Source organism: Galendromus occidentalis, unplaced genomic scaffold, assembly GCF_000255335.2.
Source record: "Galendromus occidentalis unplaced genomic scaffold, Mocc_1.1 scf7180000077529, whole genome shotgun sequence".
NCBI lineage: Eukaryota > Metazoa > Arthropoda > Arachnida > Mesostigmata > Phytoseiidae > Galendromus > Galendromus occidentalis.
Window position 1 is genome coordinate 494,122 of NW_003805517.1, and position 13,334 is coordinate 507,455.

At 50.9% G+C, this 13,334-nt stretch overlaps 1 protein-coding gene across 1 annotated transcript; it reads left to right on the top strand.

Annotated features, from left to right (window-relative positions):
- Positions 1–3,526: 3,526 nt before the first annotated feature.
- Positions 3,527–4,818, top strand: LOC100899439 (uncharacterized). Its single transcript, XM_003748186.1, has 3 exons — positions 3,527–3,660; positions 3,829–3,936; positions 4,131–4,818. Exons 1-3 carry the CDS (start codon positions 3,567–3,569, stop codon positions 4,295–4,297), a joined length of 369 nt encoding a protein of 122 aa, XP_003748234.1. The 5' UTR covers positions 3,527–3,566; the 3' UTR covers positions 4,298–4,818.
- The last annotated feature ends 8,516 nt before the right edge of the window (positions 4,819–13,334 follow it).

Here is a 13,334-nt window from a genome sequence, read left to right on the forward strand (position 1 = left end):
AGCTTGAGTATAGGTGAGCTCGATGAGGTACTGGATGAGTTCCGAGGAACTCGAGGCATCTCTCATCCCCAGGCTCCCGGGAAGTCGGGACAGCGAGCCTAATTTAGATCGAATTGAGATTTTCTCCTCTCCCTCAGATCGCAGGACATCCTTTCCGGCTTTTGAGGACGAGGATCCAAGAGCCACGGAGACGCATGCATAGGTACTACTGTACTATATGTACGTCCGCCGAACTTGACCCGATGCCGAGGCTCCTGAGAATGACGGTGAGTCTGAGGGGAACAGTCTGGGAAGACGGCCCCGATCGATGGCGAATCGAAGGTCGACTGATCCTTTCGAAGGATCGATGACCTTGCCAGCGAAACACGAATGTATTCACAAGAGGACTCGTCTTGCAGGTGAAATTATCGGATGGATTTGTTCATCGAAAAACATTTTTATTAAAGTACTTTTCCGGGATCCTCCCTCGCATAGACTCATTCCGGTACCTTTCTTAAAAATCGAGGACTCCGCTAGTAGAGGAAGTTGATCACCTCTAAATCAAAGGGGCATTCAAGCAGTCTGTTGAAGATTGCTGAAGCTGTTCGGAGACGATCCTTCGGATATACCGCTCTCCCGAGAGTCGCCTCCATCGCGCATTGGAGCTGACAATAAATCGAATTTGTTCCGTTCTGCGAACTTATTAAAATCACCGCCCGGGGAGGGAGGATGCACAATCAAACGGGGTGCGGCATTGTCTTTCCTGACGTCGTCATCGTGCCAGCCTACAGTTTCTAGCCCTCGAACGAGCGATTCGAGGGTGCATATCGCATTTTCTTGATCCTGAATAGACTGTAGGATTCCATCCGTTTGCTCCTTGTACGATTTGCGAGAGCTCTCACCTTCCTTCCTGATAGTTTCTTCAATACCTTGGAGCCTCAGCCAAGAACTTCTAAAACGAGTTTGCTCTTCCCTGATTTCTTTCCGCAAGCTTTTGATATCGTCATCGTTGATGTCTCGAAGCAACGGATCCTCCTCGCTCTCCAGTAAAGATCGATCCGCTGACTCTTTGTCGGAGAGACTCCTAGCCTGCTTGAGGAGAACCTCTAGATGCTCGAATTCCTCGATCGCCAGCTTGCCCTTGGAGTCTTGCATTTCGGTTTCAAACATTTGGAGGATACTCCGACCAATCGCGGCTCCTTCCCTGCCTTTTTCAATCAGGAGCGCCAGGTGCTCGTTCCGCATATTGAGCAATCACAAAACACACACAGGGCACCAAATCACGACGATGACGGCGTTCGATACTAGACGTTTCGGCTTAGTTCGGAGAGTCGGGGACAAGTGTTTCGGGACTCAATGAAGAACACTGATTGCTGATGGATTTCGTCATGCGTGTTGTTTACGAAATTCGCCCACGTGCACGACGTTCAGCAGATACCTCTTGAGGTTCCCAGGACGTGCAAAAGCGTAGCCCTCCTGTGAAGATCGGAGAGATCAGGCTCCGCTGGTCCGGATCCGATTGTCTCTTGGTCGGCAGCATGGATCGGGAACTTGGAGATTCCACTGGCTCCTTGACGCGGTTTGAGAGTCAAGACTCGATTTGCCGACAGTCCGCCAGAGCGTTCGGTTCCCAGGGAGATCGATCTCTCTCGAGCTATCGAAGCTTCCCGGAGCGGGCTTGACTTCAATCGTCGTAAGACCCCGCTATGACCATGTGGAGAGCCATCTACCGTTGTCCCCGCCCACATAATCCCTGTGAATTATATGGAAATGAAAATGAGAATCTCTAAGGTCATCGATTCCGATTTATTCAGAACTTCTCTGATTACTCCTCTCCTAGAGAGCGGGAGCTCGAAGGCATCCACGGCTCCGAATTCCTCATTCGACGAGGGAGAGGTATGATGTGGCTTTTTTTCTGAGAGCCATCGCAGTGAACGTTCCCGATTCCCGTTACACTTGGATCTCAAGTGAAGAGCTCGAAACCATTGAATTCGCTGAGCCAATTCGCGCCTGAATCGACAGCTTCATGTGTGCGTGATATGATACCGTCAGATCCAAATAAACCATTGAAGCATTGAACTACCTAAGTATCGAGGCCCGATGGGGTTCCATGATCTACTCTGCAGATCCTTCTGGGTCGGCCCCGAGTCCGATCCGCGATTGAGTGCGCGGTCATGCCGGTGACGAATAGATACAGATCTCGACTGCGCCTCTGTCTTAGCGAGGGTATCCGGAGCTGTTCTGGAACGAGCTGCTAGCTGAAATCGAACGTCGCCGGCTGCTCGACTATCCATTTTTTTGCTGCACTTCTTATAGAAGTGTGTGCTCTCAATATGCATCGAGCATTCCTTAGTTGAAAGCATTTCTTCCCAGGCCTGATCCCTGCTTCGAGCTTTGTCGAAGGTGAGTACATCGAGGGGTCGGTAAAGTGTTGGCGGAATCCGTTCGCAACCCGAGATCGAGAACTTCCACGCATCGGAGGTGCCGCTTATTCCAAAAGCTTCGATTCAGTTTCTGAAGAAGTCACCGTTTCGATCGATTCTATTGGAACATAGAAAGTCTGATGCTATGGTTGGAACGTGGAGGAGAGACAGAGACCGGGGGAACATGAGAATTGCGTTCTCGAAGACCTTCGTGTTTACTTATGAGAGAACCGATGGTCCTCAAGTTGGTCGTTCAAGATCTTGGCTTGACTCCGCTCCACTCCGAACAACCTTGAATTTGCTTCTGACTCCTCAGCTTGGGCGTCAGCTCCTCCGAGCTTCACGAGCCATGCGTGTCGTGTTCTAGTTATAAATATAGTGTCTCCGATCATGGTGTCGACGAGACGAAGAGCATCCATCTGGGAGCGAATGTGCGCGCTTTCAATCGAGACATTCTGCAGATCGATCTCGAGGTTTCGAATGGCGCTCCCGCTCTAGTTTCGGTCGCCATTGAAGACGGAGATCCCCGAGCCAAGCCTCCAGCGACAGATCCTGGAAAATGTTCAGAGTATGACTATCGGCGCGAATAGATTCGGATAACGCGGCCAGGTGCTGGCCACTTATAGTGCTTGAGGCTTCGAGGAAATTGAGGGAAAGTTCCTCCTAAAGAATGAAGAGCGTCTCTCAACCGGTGAAGAGCGGCAAATAATTCAATTGTCGTCGTCATGATGAAGCATGATTATGCTTTGGCAGTGCCGTGTAGCAAATCTGCGTAGCTCTCTCTAACAGTGGGACAGACTCCGCGGAGCGAAAATCCTCGTCTTTGTCACGCATATTATTGCGGTTCCTCTGCTTTGAAAGCTTTCCGCGACCAGCTGTCGTAAGACTGTCGCCCTTCCGTACTAGATATAACGCTACGAGCTCTGGTATAGAGTACAGAGGAACTCCAGGAGCAGTCACTACAGGTGCGCTCTGCCTAGTGGATGCCTAGCGTCAGCAGTCGCGCAGGCTGGCGAACAGGCCGCGGACAGACATACAGCCGCACAAGCGCGTTTCCTGGCCGGATGGCGGCGAGGTGGAGAGCAGTCTTGTGGTGCTCACGTCGTCGTCGTTTAACATCTGTTATTGCTCCGATTTTCAGTGGCGATGTAGCTTTTCCAGAGAATGCACTACGTTATAGAGTTCTGTTTAATCAGTGCGCTCACTCTCAGCTCCTCGTGGTTCTCTTCACCCAATATGTGTTCGGCCATCGGAATAGGTGAGTCTACAAGAGCGAAAAAATGGTCTCTTTCATTCCATCCGTGGATTCTTCCAGTCGGAATCGATTCTCTAGCGGAACCGAGCTGGATGAGACACTGGAAGCAATCCCGTACTGGGTGAATAGACTCGATCTCTGGAATCTCAACGATCTTGAATCCTTCTCCAGGTTGTCCGTTCGAACAGAACCTCACTTGTTTTGGATCATGCACGAATAAGTTGTGGTACGACTGCTCCGAATACATGGGAGGTAAAGGCTGCTTGGTGTCGTATTGTGGTGAGTAGAGATACAGAGCTTCTCGCCTGTGGGGGAATTTTTCCGTTCAACTCTGGGGTGGATTTTCGGACCGGCAACTCCTGAGATTCCCGTACACAATAATTCAGAGAGGATAGAGAAGCCAATAATGATTCTCATTCGTCTGAACTTCTTCATCCAAGCTTGTATATTGACAGCGTATATCTCTCTTCTAGTGCCATGTACCGACCCGGTCTACCCGATCGATGCTCAGGACTGTCCTTTCGCATACTCGGAAAAAGATGAATGTCCCTCCTTCTGTATACATCAAATCGAGCCATATCGGGGCAACCCCTTGGATGAGGATATTTTTGAAGCGGATGTGGATGATGAGCTGTCCTGACCCCCGGGAGCTGAGTCTCAGTCTGAGCTCACTTGATTTTCCAACGAGAGTTTAGTACCAAAGAAGTACAAAGCTTTTTATCATACTTTGTTGGCTAGGACTTACGCGGGACTAGATTCTACCCGAGGTGAATGCTTCAAACAATTGTTCAATGTAGAAAACGGCTATGCTTATGTTGCACAACGACCCCTGATTCACGGATAACGGTGGAGGTTTTGCGATTCGACCTCTTTCGGGATGGGTCGAAGCACCTTGTTCCAGTTCATGTACCACCCGACCCTGATGGGGATCATACGCACTCGTACCGCGAGCTGTACAGCAGCCATTCGCGTTACATCACCTATGCATTTGCAAGATAGCTACCGCGAAGGAGCGGAGACTGGGAATGAGGGTCGAGGGCGAGACTCTGAACTAGTTAGTTAAAGCTCAACCCAATCTATGGATTGGGGAATGATTCTCTGTGAACCCACGGGACGGGCCGGAGACAGAGAAAGAAATTAAATCATATCATATTTTGTTTATTGTTTGAACTCGTTTTTCGTGCCGGATTCGTCAAATTCCCGCATCCGACGATGAGCCGTTTCTATGACGAGGGGAACGTCTGTCAGCGTCAACGCCAACTCACGGAGATCCTGATCAGTGAACTATCGTCCCGCGTCACCGTTGGCATAGTTTGATCGTGGGATGACAGCTGTCGCTCCTTTCGATCTTGGAGGAGTGCGACACTCTCTCAAATTGCCATTTTCCTCTGCCATTCCGAGCAGCCTATCACTCGAAATATTATACTCAAGGGAGCAGGAAACCCTCCGCGATATTCGCACCGATCGTGAGATTCTCGACCCGATTTCCATGGACAATTCACTTTCTGCCGACGGAGCGCGTCATCCTTCGTCTGAAAAATGGAATTCCGAGCCATATCAGTATTGCCTGGAACGCTTCCTGAAGCCTGAAAGACTTCCTGGAACGAGCGTTCTCCGAGGATTCCTGGAGCGATCTGGGATAGTCGAAGAAAAACAACTAGTATTCCGTAAAGGAAAATTTCAGTGGCGTACGGATTTCTCAGTATTGATATAGCTCCTTTTGACTCCAGTTACGGCGAGCGGTAAGGATATGGATTTTTGAGACTTGGAGAGTCACGATTTCGGAATCAGAGAGCAAAGGAAACAGAGGCGCAGAAAAGAGAGGGAGGCGCTACTGCGCTCAACTCAATTCGGCAGCTCCTCGGATGATCAGGTGAAGGCTCGCTCGCAATGCAGAATGAAATCTGGAAGTAAGAATCATTGAGCGATCCTTCTTCCCAGAGAGATCGGCTCTTCGAGCCGCTCTCCCCGTCGGTTTGGGATCGGTGACTGGTTTTGGTTTCGATTCTGGGAAGGATTCACCGCGAGCTATCATCCCGCCTCCGAGGCATATCGATAAGATTCCTTTTGGGTGGAGAGAGTTTGAGAAAGGTGTACGACATTCGAAGCTCATGCTACAATCGTCTTGCGAGGAAATTAGAAGAACTTGCCTAACAATTGAGTCCCGGAAGCGCTGAAGGGAGCGACGGTGGAGCAGGCGAAGGAAGCGGGGAGCGAACGAGTTCTCAATAGCTCGGAACGTGGGAAAGTTTTATTGACGCTCACGAATCGAGAGATAGGCCGAAACGAAAGGAGCTCCTCTACCGTAACCGCTCGCAGGCACTGCTCGTATCGATGCTCGGCGGTACGGGCCGCCGGGAGGAGCGGCGGAGCGATATGAAATAAGCTTTGACACGATTTCGTTTGTATGCTGATTGTAATTTTTCTCGCGGCACCACCCTTTTTGAGCTCGAACCAGTGAGGAGAGGGTTCGGAAAATGCTGAGGCAGCACAATTTCCTTCTTCGAGCGGGCTATTGACGACGATTTAGCTTCGGAGCAAGGGAACGCGACCAGCATGAATTTCAAAGCCTTCGCGAGCAAGAGAGATTTCTGATTATATATTAGATCCCAAAGGTGGCAGCAGAGGGGATATCGGGGAGCGGAGGATTCCATCTCCGCATCGAAATCCATCTCGCGAGGATCTTCGCTCCATTATTTTTCTCACATGCTCCTCCGATGTTTGGGTTCTTGTCTGGGACAAGTTGACCATCCTCTCGTTGAAACTTACTTCATTGGTGATATTCTTCTGGAGGGTTTTTCAGGACGTCGGCTCATCGATTGAACGCTTGCGCTCGTTCGCAGCCCCGAATATAGTGGTAGAGATTATCGTCAGCTCCTGAAGAGTCCCAGCAAAGTATTCAAGCACGACTCTCTTTTTTTTCGAAAGGGATCTCAAGCTGAATACCCCGAAACATTGAATATTTCATTTGAACAGAATCAGAGACCATTTCGGAAAAATATCAAGGAATGCTACCTTCTTAGGCTTCCGACACTCTCCTAGCGAGGAACCCCCGGAACGCATGCAGGCTGTCGAAGAGAATAGCATCACCGTTGATTAAGGAGCATCATTATTCGCATCCGCGACCCTTAAGGCTGAACCTCCCGTCAAAGTTTCATCTTGAACTCAATCCGAAGACCTGAAGAAGTCCGCAAGTCTGGGATGATGCCAGCTCTCACAGGACTCTAGAAGGACTCCGGAGAGGTGTCGCGTCGCCGCCGATATTTCATTGACATCGAACACCTACCGTCCATCTCTGCGCAAGGACAAGCTCCTTGATAATATCCACCCTTCAGATTCGTTGATGAGCACCTTTGGTTCAGAGATTATTGAACGCAGAATTAAGTCGAGATCAGAAACGCAAGGCATCTTGCTCGTCGGTAGGGGGCATCACTTCTAGATCAAGTCATCGAGCTTCATCCATGCTACCTAACACCTACCTTTCGCCAGGATTAGACAAGCTCCTGCATTCTCTATGAGCGTCGTACACGGTCACGCAACAGCGTGAAGTGCACTGCAGATTCCACTTGCAACTCTCGAAATCACTCAGATTCTGAAATCAAGCTCCTGAGTTCGAGCGCGCTCCAGGACACGACTACCCTGAGGATGGGGAAAGCAAGTTCATTCTCATTAGTGGTCCCCAGAACATGTTACTCACTCGGAGTTCTGTCAACATGAAACCGTTCAGATCTCTGGAAACGTCTTTTTGTTCATGGGGATTCTGGAAGAAAAATCGTAGCATTGAGGCTGATTCCTCGCTTGGTGTCGGCAGTCAGATTAAATTTGTTCCGAAATTTTCAGAGTCGTCACTAATAGTTCGATTTGGAACTCACGGTCGCAGAAGTCTCATAGAAGTTCCGAAGGCACATCACCAGGATCAGTGTTCGTGAATGCATCATTGCAACGTCTGCTGAAATCCGCGGAATTCGAGGAAAACTCTTTTCCGCAAATCCTCAAGCGTTCATGTCCCGAGTGGCCGCTGCCAAAACGAGTAGCGGATGAGGCATCTGCCTCCGGCGGTCAATAACATCGGATGACCGCTAGATGTGGCAAGCACTAGCAGCGGGTATGAAAAACAACCACTCCGTCCAGAAGTTATTCCGCTCCGATCAGCAATTGACTTCAGTTTGGCACTGTGTCTCTCTGGTAAATCCAGAGAGAACAAAGAGAAGAGGACTTCCCTTTGACTTCGTGATTATATTTCTCCGACTGATAGGAAATTCTCCAGCAAAGCCATCACCATGGGCATCAAAGGCCGCGCCGAGGTTGATTTTCGTTCGAATCTCCGGGATCAATCACTTTCTCCTCATAAAAAGCATGGAGCGGGACATCCATTCGTGTCGATTTTCCTTCAAGCGAGCTATGGAGCATCGGTGCGGTGTTGGCTTCTCGGTCTCGACTCCCGCGCCGGATAGCCTCAGAACGATCACTCGGGGAGTCATCGAACCTGTTGCCGAAGTAGCGCGAAAAGAACTATTTAGGTGGGAGCGGAAAGGCTGACTGAGTGAGTATGTGACCTGCGAAAGAAAGACTGGCAAATGAATCAGTTAGCTGGAGGGGATTTTTCGGGATCGGAGACCAAGTTCGTTGAGCAACCTCAAGGGTGCTATCTGTGACGCTGACTCGAGCTCTGTGATGGAGGAACACACCCTGCTCCGCTCAGAAAAACTCCAGTACAAGTGCGTACATGGTGGGTTCTCCTCTGAGGTTCCCCGCTCTCTCGAGTGATATCGAAAGTTCCGATTCCACGATGCATGTTCCAGGTATCTTCCCGTCCCAATTCGTCAGTTTTGACCGAGCCAGATATCGAGCGCTCATATCACTGCCCGACGCTGTCGCCGCGAGAAACTTCCGGGGATGTGCAAGCACGCAGCCTTGAGACTTCCCGAGTTTTCCAGGATCGAGACCGTATAAAAGATTTCGGATCGGAATAAGCTTGAGAAAATTCGTTCACGTGCCTCGCGACTAGCTCTGGAATCGTCAACCGTCATCGACATGCCTCTCGACTTTTGCTGGCAAGCGTCCGAGCACCACATAAATTCTCAACGGTCTCCCTCCGCAGAATGATCGGATCGGTGAGGAGCAGATTGCGCACCGATCGGCAGATCCGGAGTCGGCGTCGTCTACGACGTGTCTGCGTGTATGAGAGCCTGTGTCGACAAACGGCGGTGCGAAGAGTACCATTGACTTTATTTATGGCGGACGAAATAAGCGAAGACGCGTTCTGATTTAATAACGACGCTCGGGAATCCTCGGGGCCATTCGTTCGCTCTGTCGGTCCGGCCGTAGGTCGCTCACTCAGTCTCGTTCCCAGTGCGGGCGTCGCCGACCCTACCAGCGGACAGACTGGTGCGGAGTCGACAAACGGCTCTCCAGGGTAAGATTCGAGTTGATTCAACGCAAAGCGAGCAGCTCGGTCTGAACCCGACCACGGAGATCGCACGGAAACCAAGAATCTTAAGAGAGGTGGAAGATATCCGCTCGAAGTCTCGGTAGCTTCCTCCCAGAGAGAATGTCATGCCAAAGCCTTCTGGTCTGTTCATGATTTTCTGTTCTGAGCGATCGGGAACGCGAACCGAATATTCCAAGCTGTGCCGAGCACGGAAGAAATGAAAGAAGGACCGACTGACGGGTTCAGCGATGTAAAATAGCACCGGCGATTCGTATTCATTAGAGTTTGGACCAATGACTCTCGAGTTCCGAAAAGGAGTTCGGGGAAGGCAACGACTATCGTGGGGTAGGGGTTCCTCGGGATCAGCTGAAGGCGGGCGGCGGGAACTGAGGGAAAGGGCTCGTTTGCTCAATGGTGATCGCAATCAATTTCTTCTCCGTCCGCCGTGGACCGGCGGACCGACTGGACACTCCTGCCCGTTCACTTGAAACAGCTGCGAAAGTATTTGCGGAAAGCTGACGACTCTCGTCTGGAGCCTCGACCGAGAGTCGGTCAGACGATCGAAGTGATCAGACAGATGAACTATTACCGGCTCGAGTTTATTCGACACAACTCGTGGGCCCATACTTCTTATGGCCGTTGAGCTCGGGATTCCGCTCAATTTCATTCAATCCCTCTGTTTGCCCTCGGAAATTCGGAACGAGCGTCTCGAAACCACGGAAGGGTTCAGCAACGAACAAGGAAACTCCTCCAATGTGAATCGTCAAACCTCATCGAATATACCCCCTCGGATCCCACATCTAATCAAAGTAATTTCAACATCCCAACGGAATCCTTTAGAGGAGGAAAATAATTTCTAGGTACCTACCTAAAGGGATCCGATGCTGATAATAAGAAGATATAAACAGGGATATCGCCATCAATAGGCACTTCGGTCAACGGTTGCGTGCTCCGTGTCTGTATCGAACATTAAAGGGAGGGCGGGTGAAATCCTCAAGTTCAGCTGAAAAGAATTCGGGTTGGGGCTCACGACCCACCGGGCAGCTCACGATCGTCCTGATTAGCATCCTGGCGCTCATTTTTTCCATTCCGAAACATCGGCGGCGCGCAAAGCTCTCTCTTCTTGGGAATGCCCCGGATATGCGTCCTCGCGGTCGAAGGGTGTCAATCGAGGTTCGGAACGCACATCTGCGCACCGCATTAGTGCTCGGCACTCGAAATTCCCGCCGGTTCGACAGCGGTCATAGAGAGGCCACGGCAGGAGCAGTGACACAACTGCTACCTGTCCCAGCACAGCATTCCGCGTCGTATGATGTTAAGACTTAACTAATTCTGCTCGAAAGTACTCAACATCGTGGAGGATACAGAGCGAGCGGGGGAATTAGCGGAACGGCGCAAGAAAAGTCGGGGGAAGCGCGCCGCAGGGTTCTTGCTGACTGGCTGAGATGGTTGACTCACGACTCCGTCGAAGGAGAGCCTCGTGAATAACTTACGTAGAATAATACTACGACCGACCGAGTCGCAATCATCACTGGAGCGTCGCTGATCATCGGAACACAGCGGACAAACACACTCAAACACACATGAACGTACACAAACAAACAGTCGTTGATAAAAACTTGCACGACTCGAGAGAGGCGCGCGTTTCCTGCTAGCCTGCGATCCTCCTCAATCGTGCGGATGGTCGTAAAATTTTAATGACACATTAAGTCCAAATAGAGGGATTACAACTGAGTGAGAGTCAGTCAGTGTGTCAGACAGCCAGTTGCCCCGACTCCCCAGTTAGCTGTCGGTTGTACCGCCTGAAGGCGAAGAGGGACGGAAAAAGGGTACAACTGGACTTAACTTCCGAGAGAGCAAGAAGACGCCGCTCTGAAATGCTTCACCTACTTACTATTCAACGACTGCCCCCGGCTCCTGCTCAGCTCGAGATAAACGGAGACATCCGAATTCCTTTCGGGGTTAATAGCGGACCGCAGTTGCGTCGCCTCATTTTGGAAAAATGTTCCTTCTCGATTCCCTGTGAATACTCACTACGGAAAAGTGGCGGTAGACAAGGAGCATTCGCCGGACTTTCCAGGGGCTGAACTCCAGGGGCTCGAGTCGCTGTGGACTCGCCGAGACTCGGGAGGGGAGGAGAAGCTCGTTGCTAGGTGATGGGAGTCGGTAGACGGGCTGAAAACGAAATTGTTTGCCGAGATTCTCACGTCAGCGTGGCGGGCAGGACGAGACGAATCGTAAGTTTGACCTCAAACGTTCGTCGAGGGAGCAATGGGTCCCGGGCTGCCCTAACGGCTCAAGTTTTATCGCTTCGCTAAGATGATCTCAAGAGTGCTGTATGGACGTTCTTTTTCTTCGCAGTTCGTTCACTCGAATTCAGAGCCAGTGGAGCAGGGATTCGCGGCAGATTGAGATTCGACCCAGGTCCACGGAGCGACCTGACCAACGTTGGAAGGATATTCTTCGGGGAGCTGAGGGAGTCTCTCTATCAAGAGCAGACTCCTGATTTGGAAAAATCAGTGAAGGAAAAATCGCCTTCCTCGGGCATGCGCCCTGAATGGGTTCGGAAATCGCCGGCTTATGCCAGTGTTTCGGAATCTGGGAAGCCGAATCTCATTTTCGATTCCGAAGGTCCCAACCCTAGTCGAAGACAGCATTCCTCCCGATCCCAGGGGTCAAATGCAGAGGTAGACGGGTGGAAAGAGCCCTGCCGCTAACGTTGTTCTTGAACTGATGTTCAGTAATGGATCTAAGTATTCAGCCGCATCTGTCGGGGCAGAGCCGATGAAAGTGTTGATATTTTTGCGCATCGCATCTTTTTTTGCCGAATGCGGGAGCGCGGGGCAAAAGAGGTTGCTGCTGGATGTCTTCCCGGCTCCCCGCTTTTTTTTTGCTGTCGCGCCCGCCAGCCTGCCCGCTCGCCAACGGCTAGAACCCGAGCAAACGGGAGCCATCCGTGACATCTATTTGTTCCGATTAGGCACCTACACAGCAAACTCACACGGGTGCCAAGGAACATACTGATCACCGGCATCACCACACTCCCTTGAGTATAGGTGGGTTTCTGCATCCAATGTACCCCCGCATCGTCGGACTCAGTCAGGTTCGCGCATGTCGACCCGAGGAACATATTCGAGATCTCGAATGATCGTCCGCTTCGACGAAGGATGCGCCCTGCGAAATTGTGATATTCCTACGAGTTCAATAGCTCTCTTCCGAGACAGAGAGAAGCTCGAACGAATTGATTACGCGGCCTGAAACTCGGGAAGGATTCGAGTTTCCCGGTTGCAACCTGTCAAACCTACCGGGCTACCCGACTCAATAAGAGGAGGAAACATGTAAATAGTGGTTGTCATGAGGATATCGGCGAATCAGTGACCCGAGATCGAGTTGTCCACAGAGTCACACACACTTTGGTCGACTTACCAGAGCTAATGTCCTGATAAGAGAGATTGGTTTCCGGTCGATTGCAAGTTGCGTTCGCCTATCTCATACCCCACCCAGTGGCCGTGAGCGATACAGCTGATCATTTCTTCATTCTTCCGCAGCTGCAGAGAAGTCTCCATTGGACAATAATGATCCCCGGCCGTATTCGGAGCCTCGGACGAGATTGGCCACATCTACATACGTAGGGCGCGTCGAAAATCTACCGATGGCTGAAGGACGCGAAATTGTCCACATTATATATCGCCGCCTTTGTCCTCATATCAGGGAGCGAGACTCCTGGAAGAGTGATCGTTACGTCCTCTTGCGAAATTTCCGCCACAGCGGCGAGCGAGGACATCTCGCGCGATACGAAGTGAGCGCCAGACTGAGCAGAGTACTGGAAGCCGTGGGGAACATCCTGTCTTCCATGGGAGTATCAATCGGTGGCGCGGACTCCCGTCGCGAATTCCCTTGAATGTCTTCCGCACATTGAACGAACACACGGTGTGGCATTCGTGCAGCATGTTTTTGCTCCCCACCACCTTCCTCGACGGTTGTAAAGCCATATCCGCTCGAGGCGAAATTTCTCGCGTTTGCCGCTTGCCAACAAAGAGATCCACACGACCAAATCAAGATCATTAGACACAGTGCTAGCGTAGCGACTCGAAGCTTGATTTCAGGTGTCTCCGAAACCTTGGCCGACTTTCTTCGAAATTCTGCGATGAGGCCTGAGAAGGCTTTTCATCCGGGAGGACTTTATCAACCTCCTCAAAGATCAATCTCCTCAAAGTTCATATACTGCCAAGCTGGCTACTCGCAT

Excerpts from the sequence above, each read along its gene's own strand:
- LOC100899439 (XM_003748186.1), top strand. The coding sequence starts at position 3,567 with ATGCACTACGTTATAGAGTTCTGTTTAATCAGTGCGCTCACTCTCAGC. Across the intron at positions 3,661-3,828 it reads GTGTTCGGCCATCGGAATAG|GTTGTCCGTTCGAACAGAAC; the intron begins GTGAGTCTACAA and ends ATCCTTCTCCAG. Across the intron at positions 3,937-4,130 it reads CTGCTTGGTGTCGTATTGTG|TGCCATGTACCGACCCGGTC; the intron begins GTGAGTAGAGAT and ends TCTCTCTTCTAG.